The following is a 22,770-nucleotide window of genomic DNA, read 5'->3' as shown; positions in this document are numbered from 1 at the left end:
ATAGATGCTGAGATGGATAAATAACTGTTTATAACTTAGGAAACAAAGGGTAGAAAAACATGCTGTTTTCACAGTGGAGGCAAGTCACTAGCAGAGGTTCTTAGGTCTGTGCTGTTAAATACATTCATAAATGATCTGGAAGACATGAATAGTAAAGCACAAGTGTCACCCCAGATGAAATTCAGTGTAGCTCGGTATAAAGTGTCAGGGGAATTTCTTGATTATTTTTTTTTTCTTAAATGTATGGAACAATGGGCTTTGAGTTAGCTGATACTAGCAAAAATTGAGAAGTTCAAGTTATAACATGTCATATTAGTGCTCAGTGCAAGTCAAGAAAAGCAAATACAAGTCTTGGAATTCTGAGGAAAGGAAGAGACAGAAAACAGAAGGCACTTGTAATGTCATTTGCCTTGTGTCATCTGTCTTTGTCACCTCCTCTCTGCTTCAGAGAATGCTTTTGCTGCAAAGCAGGGGCATCTGAGGTCTGGGACAATACCACCAGATGCTGCTGCTGCTGCTTTGGGAACATCTCTTTGAAAGGCAGGTTTCCAGGCTTAGCAGACTGTGGCCTGATCCAGTTGTTCTTAAGCTTTTGTACTCTTATCACAAGATTTCACTGAAAATAAACATTTTTCAAGTACATCAGTTTAACACAGGTAACCTCAATGCCTGTGAATTTCCTGTGTTGTTATGATTAAGGTAGAATAAGCAATTACATAACTTTTAATTGTTATGCATCATTAAGTTGTATAGCCAGCTTTCCAAGAAAGGCTGGATTGAAGTTGATTACAGCTTATTACAGTTAGATTCATTGTGGTTAATCCATTAAAGCAAAGCACCTGTCACCTTCTAAAGTAGATCTAATTAATTCTTGATGTTCATTTTATGTTATGTTATATACAAGTTAAAATCTCTGGACTTAAAAAAAACTTTATTTTCCTTAAAATATCTTATTTTCAGTTGGGTGAGGTATTTTTTCTCCTTTCTTACCAATTTTTATTCAGTTTTCTTAATACGATACATATCACATTTACCCTTCTTTAAAAGGTTTTACATATTATCATTTTGACTGAGTTTAACACAACCCACTGAGTAACAGTAACTCAATAGATTATTCAAGTATTATACTTCAGCATCTCCCACTTCAGCTGATCCTTTCTCAAAAGATGTATTTCCTTCAAAGGATTAATCAACTCTCTTTAGTGTTTTATAAATCTGTTTAATCCACTTAGTCTTTCCTTACTCTGTGGTGTGTGAAATTTGCACATGGCTATAAATTTTTTCACAGGATGCATCTTTAATAGCACTTAAACTTTTCTTAGAGTGGCAAAGTCCTATAGATTCATCTCAAAATTTTTTTGTGTGGCCCATCACTAAAAATTTTTGAGCGTACACCCCCAATATATATTTATTTATTTATAATTTACATGTGTTGCTGAAGTTCTAATATTGTCTTTCTGCACCCTAATGGATTGGCTTCTGCACACCCAGGTGTGTGGTGTGTGCACCTCACCTTGGAGACCACTGCTATAGGTTCACTTGAAGCTGTGTATTAGAAAAAAAAAGGGTTCACCCTTTTAAAAAATTAAATTGTCTTTTTTTGAGTATGTGATTAATAAAACTTGAATTACATTTTCTTTCTTCTTTTCTCAGTTTTTCAAATTCTTTCAGCTGTTTCTGCTACTAACAGAGATTCTAACCATAAAACTGCCAAAACATGAAGATTTCTCTTTTCCTTACCGTAGTGTATCCCCTTTTCATACAATAACTACCTCTGCCACTTCATTTTCATTAGCTACAACATGTAGCAGGGAACAAGCCTTGTGATACATTGTTTGACAGTTTCTATAACCAATATCTGCTTGACCAAACATTTATATCGGTGTATTTGTTAACTGATAGTAGTGAGTCTTGAATGGAGAGTAGCTGTAAATATTTCAGAGGGGAACATAGTGCAAAATAAGAGGTAACCCACTTGGAATAACTTGCCCATCAGACAAGTTGTGTTGTTAACATGTCAACAGTGTATTCTACACTTCTTAGATATATGTCAGGCAAAAAATGTACTTTGTGGAGAATCTCTCTGCTTTCTCAGACTCTGAATTCATGTTATCAATATCTTATTGCTCCAGTAGGTTTCAAATTAAATGTGGCTTGTGTAAAAAATACATCTTTAAATTTAATCACTGTTACACTTACTGGATTTTACTTTCATTGGCTGACTGCTGGCTTTGGTATTTTGAAAGAGTAAATAGCAATACACAGTCTCATGGTTATTTCTGATGCATGATGTTTGCAGCCCTTTGTGGTAAGATACATATCTTCTTTTAGGAAGTGCTTGAGGTTTGTAGCTAAAACAGGACTAAGCACAAACAAACAAACCTCCTTCCCTTGGGGACTATAACAATTTGAAATGGAAACTAAGGAGGAAGAGAGTCAGGAACGGCCGCAGGTTGCAAACTGCTGGTTTTTATATCGGTATGGTAGTGTGACTCAAGCCTGGAGACACTGTCATTCCAATGAAACCTGGCTCACTCAGGCTCTTAAAGGGGTCCTAAGAATGTTTCCTTAATCTAGGTAAGGTGTTACTTGTTGCCAAAAAGAACTTTGGAGAGCTTGTCTGCTGCTTAGGACATGAAGACTCCTATCACTCTAGTTTGTTGGTGCGGAAGGTTATGACACAGTGGGTATGTTTGTTTCCTGGTTTGGTTTTTTGGCTTCCTCCTCTTGAGTCCGGTAAATTCTTAACTCATTTCCTCTCCAAATGAAACAATTCCAGTCTTTTAATCTCTCCTTATATGGAAGTCTCTTCCATGCCTCCAGTGGTTTGTCTCATCCATCAGTTCTCTCTTACCGTACTTCTTTTGGGGTTGGTCTTACAGAAACCGAACACAGGCTGTCAAGTGAGGTATATTAGTATGACCGTTTCCCAATGTTAATTTCAATCCCATTTATGTGTAAGTGTGAAATCCTGGGTAAACTTATTGTCGGTAGAACACTTTTGTTATCTTCAGTGAAGCATTGATATAATCTATAAACATTTTGCTTATCTTTTTGGCCTTCAGATATACCTGGCCAGGCACTGGAGAGGTTTCCATGAGTCATTCTTGAATTGTTGTAATTCATTAAAAAATTAACCACAGTTTAAAGCAATAATTAATTTATTTCTTCCAGGTTATGTCAACTTGTGCACTTCATGAACAAATTGTGCATTTCCTTAGCATTTTTAGGTTCCTTTCTACCTTTTCAAGTGTTATCCTGGAAAGATTAAGGGGTGTGGTGGTGGTGCTGAGAAAATGCAGTGGTTATATATAGTCTTGCTTCTGTTCCTTGTTTCAGATGGTCCCATATTAAAGATCTGAGACCTGAAGGAAACATTATTAGTCAGACACTAAAGCATATTCCAGAATTAGTCGTATATTTCCAGGATTAGTTGTTTCATCACCTTCCTGGGGCTCAAGGTGAGACTGACTTGCCTGTAGTTCCCTGGGTCTTCCTCCTCACCCTTCTTAAAAGTGACATTTGCTTTCCTCTGGTTTTTGGACACTCCTGGTTGCTGTGATTGTTCAAAGATTGTTGATAGTGACCTCACAATGACATCAGCCAGATCCCTCACTACTTCTGGGTGCATCCCCTCAGGGCCCGTGGACATCCAATACCATGCAAAAAACTCCATCTGGGTATATTCTGTATATAATAATATATGTTTATAAATTATTAGGGTAATTTTAAAGGTTATCTAAAGTTTTGCAGATAGTTAACATTAAAGAGCATTAAAAACAGTTTGATGTACATGAAGGTTCCTTACTGAGTTCAGCATAAGATTATATTTTTAGTTCCATTATATTTATACTTTTAGCCACCAGCATTTATTCACCATATGTACTCTTAGCCATTAACACTTATTCACTGTACAACAAACCATTTTCTTAACCTTCTATGAAAGAAAATTGAAGGAATTAGGTAAGTTTTTCAAGTGCTACTAATTCTTTTTCAGCATCTCTTCTTTTTGAGATATATAATTCTGACAATGACCATGTAATTTATTACTTGATTTTTTCAGAAGCCTTGGAAAAGAACCATGAAGAACTTACAAAATAAAGTCAGAGGAAATAAAGACCTAAAAGACTTGTGGTGTTTACTTTGATAACAATTTCAGTCAGCCTGAGCATAGAAAAGGAGCAAGAGGCTTTGTTTTTAATTTGGAGCTGCTCATTATTGCCAGTAGTCAAGAGTTAACGCTGAACGCTGCACCAGTAGCTCCAGTAAACTTGCAGGGTATTTAATTTTGTTTTTAATTAATACCTCTGCAGTGTAATTTTGTGATTAACAGGGCCTGAATCCGTGAACTAAGATATTGCTGGGTTTTCCACTTAGGTGAAAAATGGGTAAATTCGTAAAGAATCCTATGCTGAGATTTCAAGTGGATATAAAACCTACTGTGGTATTTAGTTTATGGGTTTGAAACTGTGGAATCATTCTCAAATGAATCGAAGTACATTAAATTGAACTTTTTAAGACTTCAGAATGCACAGCTGAATGAAGCATGTTGGCTTATAAATGTTAACGTTCTATTAAAACTCTCCTTAGAAGTCTGAACTAGAACTGGACAAATGATTGCAAATAGTTTATTATCTCCTGCAGTTTGTTGCTTAAATCTCATGTCGCGGGTGAGACAATGTAAACAGTAGCCCGTAGTGAATCTGGATACCGAGATTTATTTAAGAACCAAGGAGATCAGAGCTTTTACCTGACTTGGATGCATCCCACAGTGGCTTATTTGCTCCCTTCCCAGCCTCACACTTACTAGCCGCCCACTGCCCCTCCCGGTACGGAGGTGGCTGCTGGCCAGGGAAGGCTGGGCACAAAATTGTATTTGTTCCTGCTGTGCCACTGCTTGCAGCTGCTAGCCTTGGGCATCAATGACCAAAATGCAGGGACGTCCCCTGGCCTCCATTTCCCCAATCCCTGGGGTCTTCACTCACTTCCAGCATTTTACATCTAAGCAGTATCTTCACTTTTGTCTTTCCAGCCCCCCTTCTTTCTGAGATGACTGCTTCTTTTTAGGGACCTTTCTTTTCCACCTCCTGGTCCTTCTGGACCCCCAAACTCCAAACTAAATGGTCCATGTCCAGAAGCACAACGTGTGGTCAGCCTTGTGGCTGGTGGTTGAGTTTCTTTCTGTCACTGCAGGACTGAGGCCATGCTGCTTTTGCTTAGTCTGAGTATTATAAAAAGTTGCAGCTATCCTGTACCAGTTGCAGTTAGCAAGTAGCAGGCTTCTGCTTGAGAGTTCAAAATTCAATTCTGAAAGTTTATGTTCCCCTCCATCCCCACCTCCTACAGCCAATTACCTGAATACCAACTGTTAGCATTCATAATTTAAGCTGGTTTTCACCTAAAACATTGGGATAAAGCAACAATAGGTAAGGAAAAGAAAATGAAACTTATTGGATTAGAAGGTTTTCCCTGCACGTAGAATTTAAAGTGCTGAAGTACTTACATACGTATCCAAAAAGCTCATTAGATCCAGATTTCCATGTACAAGTTTCCCTATTTCAGAGCAGATCTAATACAGAAACAGAGTGATTATAAATCTATACATGTCTAGGTTTTAGGAAGTTATCACTTCTATCATGTATTAGGGTCCTGATAATCTTAGTTTAATTTTTAAATCAGATTTCAGGATGGAAATCAGAGTTGAAGTCTTTGATGTGTATGAACTGCCATAGCTCTTCTGACTTTGGTGGAAATGTGAAAACTCAGACTATCTTTGATTGCCACAGTAGAACACTGAAAAGAATAAACTGCTTTCCTTTCTGTTATCTCAGTGAAATCGTATGTACAATCATTAGTTGTTATGTTTTAATCAGTGCTTAAAGTTTCATAATGTATAATAGTATGATGTATTTATTTTTTAAGTGGTGAATGCCAGCAGTTCTTGTAGGGAAGGACTCGGTTACTGCAGCAAGTCACTGGATTACGTTGCACTCGAGGGCATTCCAAATGGGAGAGGGTAGCAGGAGAACGTCTGCTTTTCATAACTGCAAGGTACTGCTGATCATGAGGTTGATGGTCTCTTCTGCTATGAGAGACATGGACATTAGATGACAGCTCCCATTACATGAGGTTCTGTTGCTCATAATATCAGCATCTCACCTCTGGTAATAGTTCAAAGCTCTTTTAGTCTTGGAACTCAAAATGACCAGTAAATCATTTAACTGTTCCTGAAGCAGGACCTTGCCTCTGTGAGTTGCAGTGGCTTCCTATTCTCATTTCCAGCCGTGCTGAATGATAGATCTGCTCCTGAGCCCAGAACAAGGAGTACCAGCCATTAACAGCCAAGTCATTAACAGACTTGATGAAATGATCTTGTCAAAACTGTTGTAGTTTCAATGTCTATGTTTTGGTGATACTAGGAATGCTTAAATAGATGATGACAAGTTAGCCTGAGAGTTAACAGTGTAATGGTATCATATTAATAATGTAATATTGTAAACTTTTCTGCAGAGTAGTACGTTTTTCAGGATATGGTTATGGCATATTTGGAGCCTCTTCTTTTTTGCTGCACAATTTTACATACAGCCAGAAAATAGCCTTCACAGCATCAGTGCTCTGTCAAAGCAAAAGGATAGTCTGACATTAGAGAAGCTTCGTTGTTAATAAGATGTACATGTAATTTAGAAAAAAAAATTCATATATTTTATCAGAGGAATTTTATTTTTTCAGTAAATACCAGTATTCTGAAAGTTAAAACTGTGGGTGTTAGTGGCTATATGAAAACCTTTCTAGATGTGTAATTTTAAAAAGTTATGAATTACAAGATTATGAAAGAAGCTTAGAAGAACAACACAATTCATATATGACTGTTGCTGGAATTGCATCCTCTGAAAATTTAAGCAGTGCAAGGTTTAGCCACAAAAAGTCAACTGTGCCATACAGGTGGCAGAACGAGAAATATGAATTACCCGTTTTTATACAGGTTAAAAGATTTATGTAACTTGCTAGTTAACATAATTCTTCCAGATCAAGTTCTAAAGACACGCTAGTTTCAGTGAATAGTGATCTGAAATAACATCATTTCACGAGACAGGAAAACAGAATTCTGTCTGCAGAACCTGATGAGAAGACATAAATCTGAAGCCTAGAAAAACACTATTTTGACCTTAAAAATTAAAACCCAGAACACTTCCATACCTTTCAACGGTGGCACATTGCCAAAACAATTTCAAAAGAAGGGGAAAGACTGAGGTTTTGTATTCTTATTGCTGTATTCTGCAGTATTTGCCAAGTGTAAAGCTTTTTTAAAATAAAATGCAGTTTTCCTCCCTGCCTTTTATTTGTGAGTATTTATCATGACAGTATAAAATGATACGGCTTTTTAAATACATCATTATATAAAATGATATGATAAATTCAAATTGTTCAGCCAGGAGTGTTGAAATATTGAATAGAACAGTATTTATCATTGCTTATCTTTACCATTGGTATCTTTTTTTTTTATAATGCTGGAAGCATCCTAGAACTTGCCTCAGTTACCTTGTAAACCAACAGACCGGTGTTCCTCATCTAGTAGGTTGTTGTTAAGTTCAATTTCTTCTGACCTGCTCTATGGGTAGTGTGTAAGAGTGTCTTTAAGCTGTTGAGTAAGTCTTCCAGAAGTGATTAGTGGGATGCTGGTTTACACACCTTTGTATTCCAGCCCCAGAACACTGTACAAAGGTAGGATCCAAAAATCCTTCACTGTTCCCTGAAACTGTTTCCTGCCTTTCCATGCTTTGTCTTTGGTTTCTGGAGCTTCTAAGCATGACTTTCAGGATCTTTCAGTTCAGACAGACTCTTCAGTGCTAGTTCCTGCTCCCTTATGGTCACAGAAATACAGTTCAGATGTTCTCAAAGTTCATGAGAGGTGCACAGTTTTGCCAGTCAACTCGTCCCTGATGAATTTTAATTCCAGTACATACTTCGTGTTATAGTGGATGTGGGAGGGTGAGTTCACCATGAAAATGATAGCCTAACCTGCCACAGAGCTATTTAAATCGAGCCATAATTGAGCACAGATAATTTACTTTTCTGTCAAGGGGAAAAAAACCCCAGTGTTAATTTAGTAATCAATTAAACAGGCAAAAATTAAGCTTCGTTGAAAGGCAATTTCTTTGGAAATTAGTAATGTCTGTTTTGCAATGTGTGCTGTACAAGATATTTTAAGGATATTTACATTCAAAGACATATAAATGAAAAAACTATGTAGTACTGCATGTGTGTTTATAATAACTGGTACAACAACTTCGGTACTATGGGAGATTTATTCACGTTTGATTTCTGCCTCTCTAAAACTGCATTATTACTGCTAAGTGTAGTATTTATTTAGTATCTCATTGGGAGAATGACACTCACAAAAGCAAAATAGTTTCCATCCACTTGACAGCTTCAGATGGAACTGAATTCAGGACAGTGGAAAAGCACTGAACGATCAAGTCCCTGAGGCAAAACTGCTTGTGGGAGGTTTTAATTTCAGATTTGCTTCTACAGAGATATTGATATTTACTTTTCTCAAAAACTGGTATTTTAATATAGAGATATATTAAAATATCTTTAATTCATTACCTAAATTATTAAGCTCAGTGGTGTTTTCTACTGCTTTTGCTATTTGAAAAAACACCCAGTAAATATATGCAAAACTTTCCAATCTTCCAATTTAGCAAGCATCATTTCTCAAAATACAATTTAAATACATACATAACTTTAAGTAGGTATTCAAGGAATTTACATACATACTTAAATCCTTTGCTAGATTGAGATTTACACTATTTATATTTTACACATCACTTTTCTTTTAATCGTGCTTTGATTATTGCTTGTATGCTTTTTAGAAGCAACCTCAGGAAAGTCTATTTTTAGAAACAAAAAGTTAACATATATACAAATTTTAGAGATGTAATCAAAATTGATGGCTGCCATGTCAGAGGGTCTTACAGTAGGGTCTTCCTTGTTTTCTACCTTGGGGAGAAATGCACGCTCACTGAGTATCTTGTTCTAGTAAGCTTTTTGGGTTTATATATGTTATATGCATATTGAAACTAGAGAGACTATAACAAAGTGTACGTTGCCATTCTGTTGGAAGCTGATAGGGCATGGTGTTCCAGTTTTGGTGCATAACCCTGAGAAGGCTCCCCAGTACATAGCTTTTCCATGATCATTTTGTTAGGTGAAGAAGAAGAGGTGTTAACCGCAATATTCTTCATAAAGCTGTAAGTAGTTACGCTATGCATATCTATCCAGAACATCAATCAAATCCAGAATCAAAAGTCCTGAACAGAAGGGCTGAGGCTGTGAGCTTAGGATGAAACTGAATTGGTCTGTATTGCTGAGGAGGTGTGTTGTAGCAAGCGGTGTGGCTCGAGTTTCCAAAGTACTTACGACTACATCTTCACCTGTTTATCACAGTTTCATAGACGGAGCGAGAGGAGAGGAAGGTGTGCGTTGCCCAGTCTAAAATGACTGCTTTGTAGTCTGTGTGTAGGAGAACAGATGACAGAACATATCCCTGTCAGCTGTTTCCATATGAGACAACAGTGGAGAATCCAACCTCCTAAGCTGTAGGCTGGCCAGCACAGATGCTAGTGTGTATTTTCTATGCAGAGGGGTTACAGCATGGCTGTGAACTTCTGACAGTGTTTTTCTTGCTCTTCCTTCTCCAGTCCAACTTTTCTTTAGGTTCAGTATGGTTTTCATCTATAATTTGGTCTCATCTGGCTGCCGGGCTATCATAAGTCAATTGGCATCCATGAATGGTAGGACCATGGAGGTCTGTGTTGTCTGTGGCAACTTTTTCTCCTGGGGGATGTATGCTGGTGATATAGAGGCCCATAAAAATTAATCCTTCTTAGACTCCACAAACGAATGATCTACTGGGGAGTTGTTGTCCTGGCTCCTGTGATATGTCTTCAATATGGAATTAAATGGGAAAGTCAATATGCCTGTAGGCTTTTTCCATTTGTACAAGTGAAGAATAAATACGTATTTTTATATTTTAAATAACATCAAAATATATTGTGAAGTTTGATCCTTCCAACATATTCTTTGATTCGGTTGGAACTGCAGAAAAACAGCTGGCTGTATGCGCAGAAAAAGTGGTTGACTGAAGTCCTAGACAAAATAAAATCACAAGAATTCTGTTCAGCATCTAAAATGCATTCTGATGAGTTGTGTTTTCTGCTATACCAAGAAGAGCATTGCCATTACAGAGTGAGCAGTGCCTAAGGAGTGAACCTGAACCACTGTAGCCTGGAAAAAATAGAAAAATAATGTACTTGAACAAGTATCCTTATGTGTTTGGAAGCCCTTGGGACTGAAAAAAAACGCCTGGCCTAACATTGTTAAATAAATATTAAAACGTTTTATTTCAGACTCTGAATGTTTTAACATCAGACTGTTCTGTGCAATCCTAATTGTATGGATTAAGTAAGCTTTTTAACATGACTTCTTATGAAAGCTAGGAACAGAATAATTCTGGGAAAAGAAAATGAAATACTGAATTAAGCAAAATGTTGGGCGATTTGGATTGTTTCAATAAAATCAATAAAAATATAATAAAAATAATAAAAAAGAAGCTTTGTTATCATTGAAGTCATTGGATTTTGCTTTTGTGATGGCATTCCAAATACTTCCGTTAAAAGATCCCTAGGCTGATTGAGACTAGAAACATATTTTTCTGTGGACGCTTTTGGAAAAGTTTTTCCTAAGAGCAGCAGTTTTGTGCAGAGAAGTAACTGGGTCCAAGTCTTTATTGGTGCTCCCCTCTAATTAGTTAAAAACCTTTTCTTGACTGGTATGCGCATTTTTGGTCCTCTTCATTAATACACAAGGAACAAACAAGGGACTAAGGGTGTTTGGATCATCTAGGAATTCATTTCAACTGAACCATAAAAAAAAAATGTTGTTTTTTTCCTCTCAATTGCAGTCAGGAATGTATTTCTGTTGAGAAACAAAGCATTTCTATTAAGTGGCTACATACTTGCTCATTCATACTGATATCTGTGAAGAGTAAGCACACACTTAAATCGCCTGTCTAAACGGCAGTCTGAATGAGATCGAATGTTTGTATATGTGCTTAATGTTTAATGTTTGACAGATACTATTTTCCATTAGACTATCTAATAGATGTTTGACATATTTAATAAGGGAAAATATTTCATTAAAGTATGTTTTCAAAAGCATTGTGGTACTGGCTGCCTCTGTGTACTAAATAGTTCTTAAAACACTGTCATTCCTTATTTTTACAGTTTACACTAGTGGCTTTAACTAGCCCCTATAACTTTTGAAACTGTTACGCTAGTTGCAGACTCACATCACTTTGGAAGGACTGGTACTTCAGGAAATGTGCAGCAGTCTTCCAGACTGCTCTGCAAGGTTTTTGTTTTTATTGATGATTGGGTGTATAATTAATTACATGCTTTCTTTTTAAACTCGCATTTAAACATGTTTTCAAGTTGAGCTATCAGTTCACGGAGACCAACATAGGCTGCTGAACCAGATATACCAAAATAGTCAGCCGAAATGGCCTGCTTTTGATATATTTTCCTTTACTTGTCTAAAAAAAATTTTTACTGGATGTTCTCAGTTTATCTCATGTATGTGTAACTTCAAGTGTAGTGAGTCAACTCTGTAAAAGGGTATTTTGAAAAAATTCCAACATTTGATTGAACCCTGGCAGTTTCTCATAAATGTTTGATATGTTCTTATCCTCCTGTATTTTATTGGGAAAATATTCTCAGAGAAGTTATCGCTGCGAGTTTGTAAAAGCAGCTTTATTCTTTTTCCCTGTGGTCATTGTAATATGAAGGTATACCATCGATCCTTTTATCTTCAAAGTACAGTATAACAACCAGTACAAAATTCAAAGCTCATCATCATAGTGACCAAAAGGAGTCTGGCTTTGTTCTGTGATGAGGTGCCACATAAATGAAGCATGTTAGTTATTTTACTAATTTTAACTGATTTTGGGAATCATCTTCTTGTTACAGCTTCTGCTACGTTTGAAGACTTTCAGATCCGGCCTCATGCTCTTTTTGTTCATTCGTATCGAGCACCAGCCTTTTGTGACCACTGCGGAGAAATGCTGTGGGGACTTGTGCGTCAGGGGCTCAAATGTGAAGGTAAGTTGCACTGAGAGGTGGTTTTTCAGTCTCGGGAAGAGACTTGTCCATTCCACTTAGGTATGTTGTCTGTGATGCTGCTGTTAAATTGGTTAGGCATCAGAAAAAAATTACAGTAGGTAGAGACAGTGAGAACTATCAAAATAATTAACTGATTAAAGAATTAATCCTTTTGATTGCTCTGAGGCCTCCTAGGTTATGGCTCTGTAACCTGAAGTACAAAAATTGCTAAGAAAAGTTTCTGTGTCTTATGTTTCCCTTATGAGCCTGAGCCTGTATCTAATTCTATATCACGTTAATTCAGATCATTTAACTGAAATTACTGCCGGTCCACATGAGGCTGTAATAGCTATCTTTTCTCATTTTGCCACAGCTATTTGACTCTTGGCAGGCTGTATCCAATGGAATATACCATTTGCAGTGAAAGACTTCCTTACCTCCCAAATGCCGATCACAGAAATTCCCTGCACTTTGAGTCCATAGCTTTTTGAAAAAATCAATGAAAAAATACTGGTTATAGATGTAACTGTTCAAAGCTTATAACATTATCTCTCTAAAATTTTGTAGAATATAGAAGCTAAACCAGCAGAGTAGAGGAAAAAAGTTTTATCAAAAATAAGGATGGTGGTTTTGAATTCTTGTTGGTTTGGGGGGAAAAAACCAACCCCTTTGCTTTTTCCAGCAATAAACTGTAATCAGATAGTTTTAAATTTCTCTTTTCAGGATGTGGTCTAAATTACCATAAGAGATGTGCATTTAAAATCCCTAACAACTGCAGTGGTGTACGAAAGAGGCGCCTGTCAAACGTGTCCCTCACAGGACTCAGCAGTGTCCGGACAGTTTCTGCAGAACCCTCACCCAGCACGTCGGATGAAGCCCTTCTGGTATGGGATTACCCTGGCTATAGAGGCCATGGGTGTTGCTGATAACAAACAATAACATTTAGTGCTGTAAGATCTGATTTTGCTTGTTCTAGACTACAGAGGGTGGTGGTATGTAAATTATAAAATGTTGCTGTGAGAAAAGGCATCTTGACGTAAAAGTGAGGTAACCAGCTTAAGGTATGTGGATTTAAGTGTGCGTCACTTTTGACGATCCCAGGAATCTCCTCACTTTGTCAAGAGCTAGGTTATTTTAAAGGTCTAAAACTGCCAGCCATGCTAATGTGAGTAGTTGCATCTTGGAGGATGTCTTCTCTGGAACTAGCAGTTGAATTTCTTCTGTGTCAGACCATTTTTTATCCATTGGTTTATGATATAGGAAGGATTTGGCTTTGGACAGCAGTGACCCAAATATTACAGTATTAAACTGAGCATCTGTCACAGAAAGGCTGTGAATTATATATAGTGAATTACTTGGAGCTTGCATATTTGGCATACTTCTGGTGTTCAGAAAAAAGCAGGGGAAATCTCCATTATTTCCTTAAATGCATCTTTGTGCTGAATGTATGTATATGTGTGTGTAGATGTATATATAGATGTACACTATGCACACAGGCACATGTAAATATATGGTACGCTTGTATATGCATTAATATAGTAGTTTTCCATCATGAAAATAACTCTTCTGAGCAAAAAATGTCAAGACTGGAGTAAATTAAAATGATACGCATTTTTTATCTTTGGCATATTTGTTCCTTTTAACACTCACGGTCATAATATAATTGAATAGTTAAGAATTTACGCTGTGTGTAAATGAATCCACTCCTAAGTGAAAGTTTTGAAAACCTGAAGGTTTAAAAGAGAGGAAAGAATTTATAAGTACACACAACAATTATCATGTTTTCCTCTCAATTAGAGTATTAAACTTATTAAACTTGACATACTAAAAGGACACTATTGCAAATTACATAGACCTGGTGTTATATGCAGTACCATCTACGAACCATAATTATGTACTTATGCTACTGATTATCATTAGCCTAAAGCTACTTGGAAATTAAAGTTAACATTATGAATCTGTATTTTTAATTGAAAAGCTGCATAAATGAGTAAGGTGCTTAAGTTCTGCAAAAAATGCAGCAACAAATCTTTATAGATTATTCATAATTCTTGGTAGGTTGTTTCAGAAATGCTGACTTATTCAGAACAAGACAGAAAATTTTGAGGAAGGCTGGCCCTGATTCTGAATTCTTTCTGGAATTTTAGTTAAAAAAATTGTATGAGTGTCCTGGTATAATCTGTATAAATATTCACTACACTCTACAGTTACAAGATAACAAATAATTTTAGTTTGAAAACATTTTAAATTATATGGCTGTGTTATTTGCTGGTACATTCTTATATGAAATACTTGTTTTGCAAAGCTGCATATTTTAAAACTGTTGAAAATATTAAAATTGCCAGTGAAGAAATACAGTAAGTTTCATATATACTGCAGGCTGTACCTCTAAGAACTTGTCATCATCAGTGTGCCCATGCTGATGATTCAGAACATCACATGCACACGTACACATGCATGAACAAAGAAAATATGTTTACAGTATGTACAGGGATGGGCATTAACCTAGAGAAAAGAAATAGCTTGCCAATTTCATTTTTATTTCAGGAAATCACAGTATTGTGTACCAGATTTTTAGAAGTGCTCCCACATATGGTTTCTGTATGTTTTTTTGTTTTGGTTTGGATTTTTTGCATTGAATATATTTCATTTTTTTCCCCAAAGCATAAGCTTTGTCAGTTCTGTATCAGGTCTGTCCTTTGGACTCTATTCTTCTGCAGTACTTGTGAGATAAGTTTTATGGCAGTTCATACTGTGGTACCAATTGGAGCATGCACTTTGGAATGTGTTTCATTTTTCCGCCGTCTGTGTGAAGATACTAAGAAACATCATCCTTGTTCATGAAATCTATCCTCTGTTGTTAGTGTGGATGTTGCACTTGAATCACTGGTGACAAATTTTAACCTCTGTTTGGGACCACTGAATTTAATCAGGTATCTTGTCAGTTCTTCAAATAGGACTACAATAAATGTTATTTTTACATCTATTTACTACATAGAGTCAGAGCAGCTGAGAGAGAAGGAGTTCCTGGAAATCTTTCATAGATGGCATTATTAAATAAGTTATGATTTCAGAACCTTTTTGTTGATTTGTGAACCAGAAAGAAGCCAACTCCTTAGCTCACATTGTTAAATTTAGCTTGTAAGTCTGGCTTCTGGAAAAAATGACACTTATGAAGAAGTTATGCCCTAACTTACAAAGTTGGGGCATTTGAATAATCTTTGAGCTGGATAATGTGGAATCCTGCAAAGGGTACTTTAATTATCCTTTCATATGGAACTACCACACACAGACACAGTTTCAGTTTGGGTATAAATGTTTTCATTAGACAATAAAGCATTTCATTTGAGCTGAAAATTGACTGGGGACTGTATTTGAGTACAGCTTTAAAAATCTACCTCCAAAGAATAAAATCTGGGCAATATCTTTTTATATTTATTTATTCTTTAGTGTAGTGTAAAACTCGTCATCAGAAATGTTAAAAATAAGTAGAACTAGGAGGATGCTATGTAACACAGATTTTTACCTGTCATAGCTCAAATGCAATTCTTTTGCATTCCATTCTATAAAATAGAATGAGAGTATAAAATAATCCCACATTCATGCTAGCTTCTAAAGTAACATTATTTTCTGTCTTTCTCTCCCCCTTATTTCTTTGTTCTGTTTTTTTCTTATTTCCAACTTGCTGTCTCAGTCTCCTGTCATCCCTGGCTATGAGGTATGTACTGAATTTACTCCTTATCATACTATAAGGAACATCCTTTTTTATGATTATCAGTGTCAATGTGAAAAAATGCAGGAATTTAATCAGAGAAGCATACTATAATCTTCAGAACTCAAAAGCATTTGTTTTTCTTCTAGAAAAAGTATAACCAGTGCAAAACTCCCAAAGTTCAGATTCCAAAGTGAAGGTCATAATTCTTATACTAAACAGTAAAATTAGCTAACATTACAATATTTTGATACAAAACTGGCTTTTTCATTTCTTAGGCATGATAGACGTCATTGGTTGGACTGAAGCCCTTTTTTAGTGGTAGTAATGTAGTGGAAGAAAATTTTAACTTCAATTTCAAAACACTCGGAATTTGCTGGATTAATGTAGAAAATAAGCATTTTATTTTAAGCTGAAAAACCCTGACCTTTAAGTGCTCACCAGCAATAAACTTCTAATACCATAATACTGTGTACTAGCTTTTTTCATAATGTGGTTGCATTAAAAAAATAAACAGTCAAGGATTCTGTATTTACATGGAAATAAACATGAAGGGTGTACAACTGAGTTACAGCTATATGTAAGAAGAGTATCAAGTCTAAATGAGAAAACTTTTTTTTTTTGTGGGGGTACTTTATGTCAAAGGTTGTCCTCTATGGCTTTCAATATGGATTTTCCAAAGAAGTTTGTTTCATGTTTCAAGTTTTTGGAACTATGAAATGTAGGTATCTTTCCCTTGCAGCGTGTATTTGAGATGCAGCCAGAGAAAAGCAGGCTTTGCAAATATTTTCCTTTCTAGAAATACTACATAGTTAGTTTGAGGAATATTTTGTTAGCTGAAATGAAGATTATCGTGGACATACATCTATCTCTTAAAAAGAAATAACTTTATTTCTTCCTAAAACACATATATTCTTATTGTAGTGTGCCCCAGAATTACAACTCCACAGAATACCCATAAAACAATGCAAATAAATATACATGGAACAGGAGGTTTGTAATAGCTGAGATAATTTTATTCTAAGTATGTGCTATCTGAAAAATGATGAATCTATCAATCTAGATGCTGATGGGTTACCCTGAAGTAACAGTAATTAAAAGTGGGGGGGGGGGGGGGGGGGGGGGGGGGGGGGAAGGTATTTGGAGGAAAACCAAAATTGTGTTTCTTTTTTAAATAGAAAATGTGTTAACCATCTATGTTTCCACTTTAAAACACATTTATATGGCACAATAGAATTTCATTTCCATTTATTTTTGTATATGTTTCCATTATTTTGGTAAGCTTTATTTTTTCTTCTAGAAGCAATGAATGTTGATATGTTAAGGTAATTTATAGAGACATTGGAAGTGATTTCTCAGAAAAAGCCTAGCAGAGCTTTGCATTTAAAATAGGAATACTGTGTCTCACGGGGCACAGGTAAGTGGAATATTACAGAATTACTTACATATTATCTTTGCTTTTTGATGAAGAATCAGGAATTATTTTTTACTAAATAATTTAAAATTAAAATAATTTTAGTTTAAAAAGACTATTTATGTTTCACTGACAGAATACAAAGCATCAGGTGTTGCCTGCCTCTGTAGATTTTTTAAAAGCAGAGGTGGCTGGAGGCCTTTTAGCAATACGTGGAAGAGTGATTTTGCAGAACTAGAAGAGTAGGTTCTCTGGGAGGGAATTGGCTTGAGTTGTAGGTGGCCATTTCTTCTTTTGTTCCTTGTACCCGGCTCTAAATACAGCTGCTCTCTGACTCCACTGAAATAAGGAGTCCTCATTTCCAGTGACTCAAAAATTCTCTCTATGAAACCTTTGTTTTCCCCACTCAGACAGAAGACACGTCTCCTTTTCCCAGTTCCAGACCCTATAGAGCCTCGTATGCCTCCCCAGCTCACTGGAGTGGAAAAAAGGAGCCCTTGAGGGAAGGGTTAAAGAAGAGCTAGAGTGTTGCAGCTCAGGGCAGCTTCATGCCTGAAGCCAGTTGTAATTAGTTGACATTTTCTAATGGCTAGAGTAGAGTTCATTAGACCGAAGATCCTCAGAGGCAAAATTATTATTTCCTCTTGAAGAAAGACACTCAAGTTAGCTGTGAATTAATACCACTCACAGTTTTGACGTATTCTTGTCACTCCCAAGTTATCCTTCCATGCTCCAGCAATGTATACTGCACATTCCTCTCTGTCTTATGGGAACTTATTTTCAGTGGGCTCATTTGTTTAATAAAAAATTCTGTGCTGTTTTGGAGAGTGCTCCTGGCAGTTTTTGGGTGTTCAAAATCTAGATTTTTTTTTTAAATTAATGAAAGTGTAAAATGTAGGCCATGAACTAAACCAATCCTAAGTAATGTTTACATTGATTTAGTGCCAGATTCACCAGGTGAACCTGGGGTCATACACTGAACAGAACTGAGAATCAAGAGCTCAGTGAATCTGACACTGAAAGTTAAATAGCAATTTCAGTTAATTCCACAATGGTTTAGGTATCTTTTTTTTTAGTTTTCTTGCTTTTGTACAATTATTTAAAATGCTAAAACATACTAAAGATAAAAAAATAATAAACCAAAACTATTTAAAATATAGTTCCCTTTTTTCTTAACATTGCATTTCTGTGACATCCAAAGATAACTGAACTCTGAGTTAAAAAAATAAGATACAGAAAGTAAATTTGGTGGCCTACCTTACACACTGCTGTGCCATAAAATAATAGTAGCCCCTGTACTAGCTGCCATGCACTAAATACTGTAGGGCTGAATTTCCTGTGACTAACTCAAACTACATTAGAGCTTTTCTGACTTAATTTGCCCCAATATGATTGTTTCAGAAGTTCATTACAGCTAGATGAGATCTAAAAGATGATCAAGCCAATTAAAAATATGTATATTTAAGAAAACATTAAATACTGCATCAATTGTGCACCTAATATTTTTCAAATATCTAAGAAGACAAGTAGAAGAAAAAAGGCAAACAGCTTAAGATGTACATGTTCTGAAATGTCATATGTGACACGTCTGCTGACTTTTTGAATGCAACTTGTTTGGGATCACTCAGAGAGGTTTCATTGGTATTTGGTTCTTCAACTTGGAATTGGAGAGAGGTTCAGGTTGTTCTTGTGCTCAGGTAATTGCCACTTGTTCTTAAATCCCCTATTGTCTTTAGGGACGACATACAGTAATAATAGCTGTCAGCTTGTGATCCTTCATATAAGTCACTGTGGCTTAAACTGAGGATTTGTAGATGCTCTGTGACTGTGACAGTAGGAATCTTTTTTTAGGAGTGTATGGTATGTCTAAGCAAACATACACTCTAGAGCTGAGTTCTTGTAGTTTCTAAGTACTAACATAAGAGTTTGCACCTATTGAAAATACAAGAAAGTGGCAAACCCTGCAGCGCACATTTCACGTTTTTATAGTATCTCTGAAACGACATTCATGTTAATGCTGGGTCTTGTGAAATGGTACAAGATCCCGAAGTGCAATTTGTATTTTGAGGAACAGAGGCAATCAGCACAACCTTTTATCTCCACTTATCTGGCCTTAAGACGTTCAGTGGTGCTTTCCCTTCTAATATATAAACTTGTTTTCCTGCACTGATAACATCCTACTGCCCCCAAATTTCCTCTCTTTAGACAAGCCAGGCCAGGCTGGTTTGTCTGGACCTCTTCTGTCCAAAGGCAGAACTTGTTCCAAACCAGTGGCTGTGGTTAAGCCCAAAGACCTGCTGGTTATCCCCGATTCAGTAAGGATGATCGGGAGGCAGTGTCATGTGGGACACATTTGCACAGACGGGGGGAAGGCAATATTTGTATGTGATAGGGTGAACCAGAATTGCACAGATTCTCTGAAGGCCTTTGTCTTTGAATCATGGTATGTGCCATTTTCCTCCCCCTGTCTTACTAGTTCTGTGCAGTTGGCACAACTAAGCCGCTGAGCCTGGCTTATGATGTGGGCATTCTAGTAGTGCAAGAGACTTACATGAAAATTATTACTTAAAATTATTATACTTAAAATTATGAAGCACATAATAGAAGGTCAGACTAAACCTAGTATTTTTGAAGGAACTTTCGTTGGTAAAATGCAGGAAAAAAAGCTGTGTGCTATATAAACCCTACTATGCCTGCTGGCACTAGCAATCCTTTGTCAACAAAGGGCTTTTGTTTTGGGAAATCCCCAACTCTGAGAAGTCAGCATAGTCACACAATGAGTGCTGAAACCCAGTAATCTTCTCTTGTTACTTTACAAAATATGGCAGGTTACAGATAGAGCATTCAAACCTCTGTTTGCTGGTGTCTGAGTGGAGGAACAGGGTACATAATAATTTCTGTCTGTGGATAGTTTGATATTAACACCTTGTACTGAAGTCAGTTCTTTGATGTGTTTACACATGTGACACTGAAGTGTTTTTCAGACCATAGGTATCAACTATGGTGCTTGTAGGATTAAATCATACACTTGACTTAAAGAGAAGAGTGCAAGGAGCATCAAAAGACAACACAGTTGATTGCAGTCTAAGTGTAGTATTTCAGTATATTTAACTGAAGATTTTTTCCCCCCTGAATTCACGCAATTACAGTCACATAGTTTAATTTGTAAAAGAAAGTCAACATTAGCATTGCATTAAAGACATGGTAGCTCCTGTGGTTACATAGATATGTAGCACCTCGTTTGACAGTAGCTTTCTATGAAGAAATTGTATATGAACATATTAAGGTTTTATCCTTTGCCTTCAGTATAGGAAGGAAATGCATGGTTCAACAAGTATGCTTCAGTGCTGAAAACAAACCTTCACACAGACAGCTATTGCTGTTCGCTTTTTAGAAATACACATCACTTTTCTCAGTTATCCAAGTAAATACAAAAAACTAGCTCGTGACAGTTTGTTTCTTTTGTTAGTGCAAACATTTCAAAATTGTAGGAATACCTGTGCTGGGTTTGATTTAATATGTTGGTGTAAAGTACAGGAATAATGTCACAACACTTTTTAGATATTGAACTTGCAAAAACTAGCACTTCTTTGTGAACTATTTTGAAAAATTATATATTTAGGAGAGTACAGGATGTGTAGCCTGTTCTCTTCGGAGGGAAGGTTGCTGATTTGAACATGTTTCCGCAAGCATAATTAAAGAAAGATGATCAAAGTCAAAATTGAAGTATTTTCTGACTCTTTTAGAACATGAAGCTCTTCAGTAAAGTTCTGTCAGAATCCTTGGGACATTTTTAGTGAGACTGTTGAAAACTTTTAAGTCAGGCAAATAGCAGTCTGTTTTGTGGTTTAGGCTAGCCTGTGCAGCTGAATTGCTGGTCCCTGTCTTTGTTCCCAAAAGGCCAACTCTGTGTCCAGGTGGTCAGCTTGTATTGCTTCCCATTAATCCCTTCTGCATCTCCCTGAAGTTTCTTTGATTCTGTGCCTGGGAGGGACAGACGTGGTGCTAGAAGGCAGTCAGACTCCCCCAGGTATTAAGAACAGCTGAACCCGTTGGCAGGGAATCAGTATTTATTTCAGTTTCTTAATTGTATTTTGTAATGGATTTGGACAAGGTAAAAAATACAGGAAAGATCTGCTGAGGTATTTTTACCTTTGGGGTAGCAGTTACATGGAGGACTGGCTCTTTCTGCAATGACAAGGTTCTATGCAATGACTTTGTGCTTCCAGCTACTGTAGGCAAGTTGTTGTGCCCCTGAATAGCTTTTAACAAAGCTCACCAGATAAACCATGAGTAGCTTCAGTATATTCCAAAAATTTGAGGAAGTTGAAGAAGGCTATATGACTCTTATTAGCCTTGCCTATTAATTTTAATAGGGCTTCAGCTAATGAGTCATGCAGAATGCCCTACGTTGGGAAGAAGCTTGGCATCTCTCCCTTCTTGGAATTAAAAAAACAAACCACAAAACAACTTTTGTCAAAATAATAGAGTAAACAAACACTGGATTCTATTAGATATTCTCATAGTTTAAGGCATAACTGAACTGAAGTCTGGCTGTGATCAGTGTCACTGGCTCGGTTGGGTGTCTGTACAGTTAAATACCTGCACATGTTTCTTTCTGTTTGTTGTCACTCAGAAAATCATATTCTGAGCTGTTAAATATGATTACCTCACTGGGATGATTGTTCTAAAGGGCTGTTTAGTGTTTGGAGCTGCACAGGCTGTTTCCATGGTGTAATCCAGCTAAGCAATCATTTCCTGGGAAGTTTCCAGATTTGCTGAGTCAGTAGTCTGGCTGATGACCAGGAAAAACTAATTTATCTTTCTAACAAACCAGGCACACCAGCCAAAGAAGAAGGTGCCTTGTGGAAGAGATTCTTGCTTTTGCAGTGAAAATGGGATAGTTCCTGGTTTCCTTTTTTTCAGGGGCTTTATAAATTGTAGCATCTGTCTGGTGCTGGGAGTGCAGGAGGTTAGAGTTGAGGGACAGAAGCTTGGGAAGATATGGGAGGAGGAGCTCATCGTTGACAAGAGGGAGAAGGTATTCCTCCTCCTAATCAATCAGCCATCAGAGGGGTGTGCAGTGATGCTCTGGTTCCTGCTGCTGTGAGTTCTCTGTCACCAGCTTCCCTTCCCTTGCTACCCGTGAGCAGGAGCCGAGGGTCACTTTGCTTCTGGCTGGAAGAGGGAAGGAGTACCAGTCAGTCACATCTGGCCTCAGCATGCGGGAAAGAGACCAGATCCACGACTGCTGTCGTCTTTTCTAGTATGGGACAAAGTGAAAGTTAGCTGTACCTCTCACTTGACTTGAAGACACTAAATTAGGAATTGCCAGTGCGTTACACGGTGTGCAACACTGCTGTTGCATAGCAGCCCAGTGCTTGCAGCATGGCAAAGAAAAGCTGAGCTACTTTTTCTGTAAATTGGACTGTAAATAGAAAAAGCTGACAAATATTGCCTGCAAATAATTTGTTACAGTGAGTTTA

General features: G+C 36.9%; 1 protein-coding gene across 5 annotated transcripts in view; it reads left to right on the top strand.

Annotated features, from left to right (window-relative positions):
- PRKD1 (protein kinase D1) overlaps window positions 1-22,770 on the top strand; it is a 144,674-nt gene that overhangs the window by 85,160 nt on the left and 36,744 nt on the right. For 3 of the 5 annotated variants that reach the window (XM_040601454.1, XM_040601452.1, XM_040601456.1), the window contains exons 3-5: window positions 12,027-12,158; window positions 12,882-13,042; window positions 15,853-15,876. In XM_040601454.1, coding sequence (XP_040457388.1) covers window positions 12,027-12,158; window positions 12,882-13,042; window positions 15,853-15,876 — 317 coding nt within the window. The remainder of the gene's footprint in view (window positions 1-12,026; window positions 12,159-12,881; window positions 13,043-15,852; window positions 15,877-22,770) is intronic. The other 2 variants (XM_040601455.1, XM_040601453.1) reach the window with 1 other exon arrangement.

The sequence above is a fragment of the Falco naumanni genome, chromosome 7, assembly GCF_017639655.2.
Source record: "Falco naumanni isolate bFalNau1 chromosome 7, bFalNau1.pat, whole genome shotgun sequence".
In the NCBI taxonomy this organism is placed as follows: domain Eukaryota; kingdom Metazoa; phylum Chordata; class Aves; order Falconiformes; family Falconidae; genus Falco; species Falco naumanni.
Note: the sequence above shows the minus strand (reverse complement) of the source record. Positions and strands in the feature narration are given on the sequence as shown.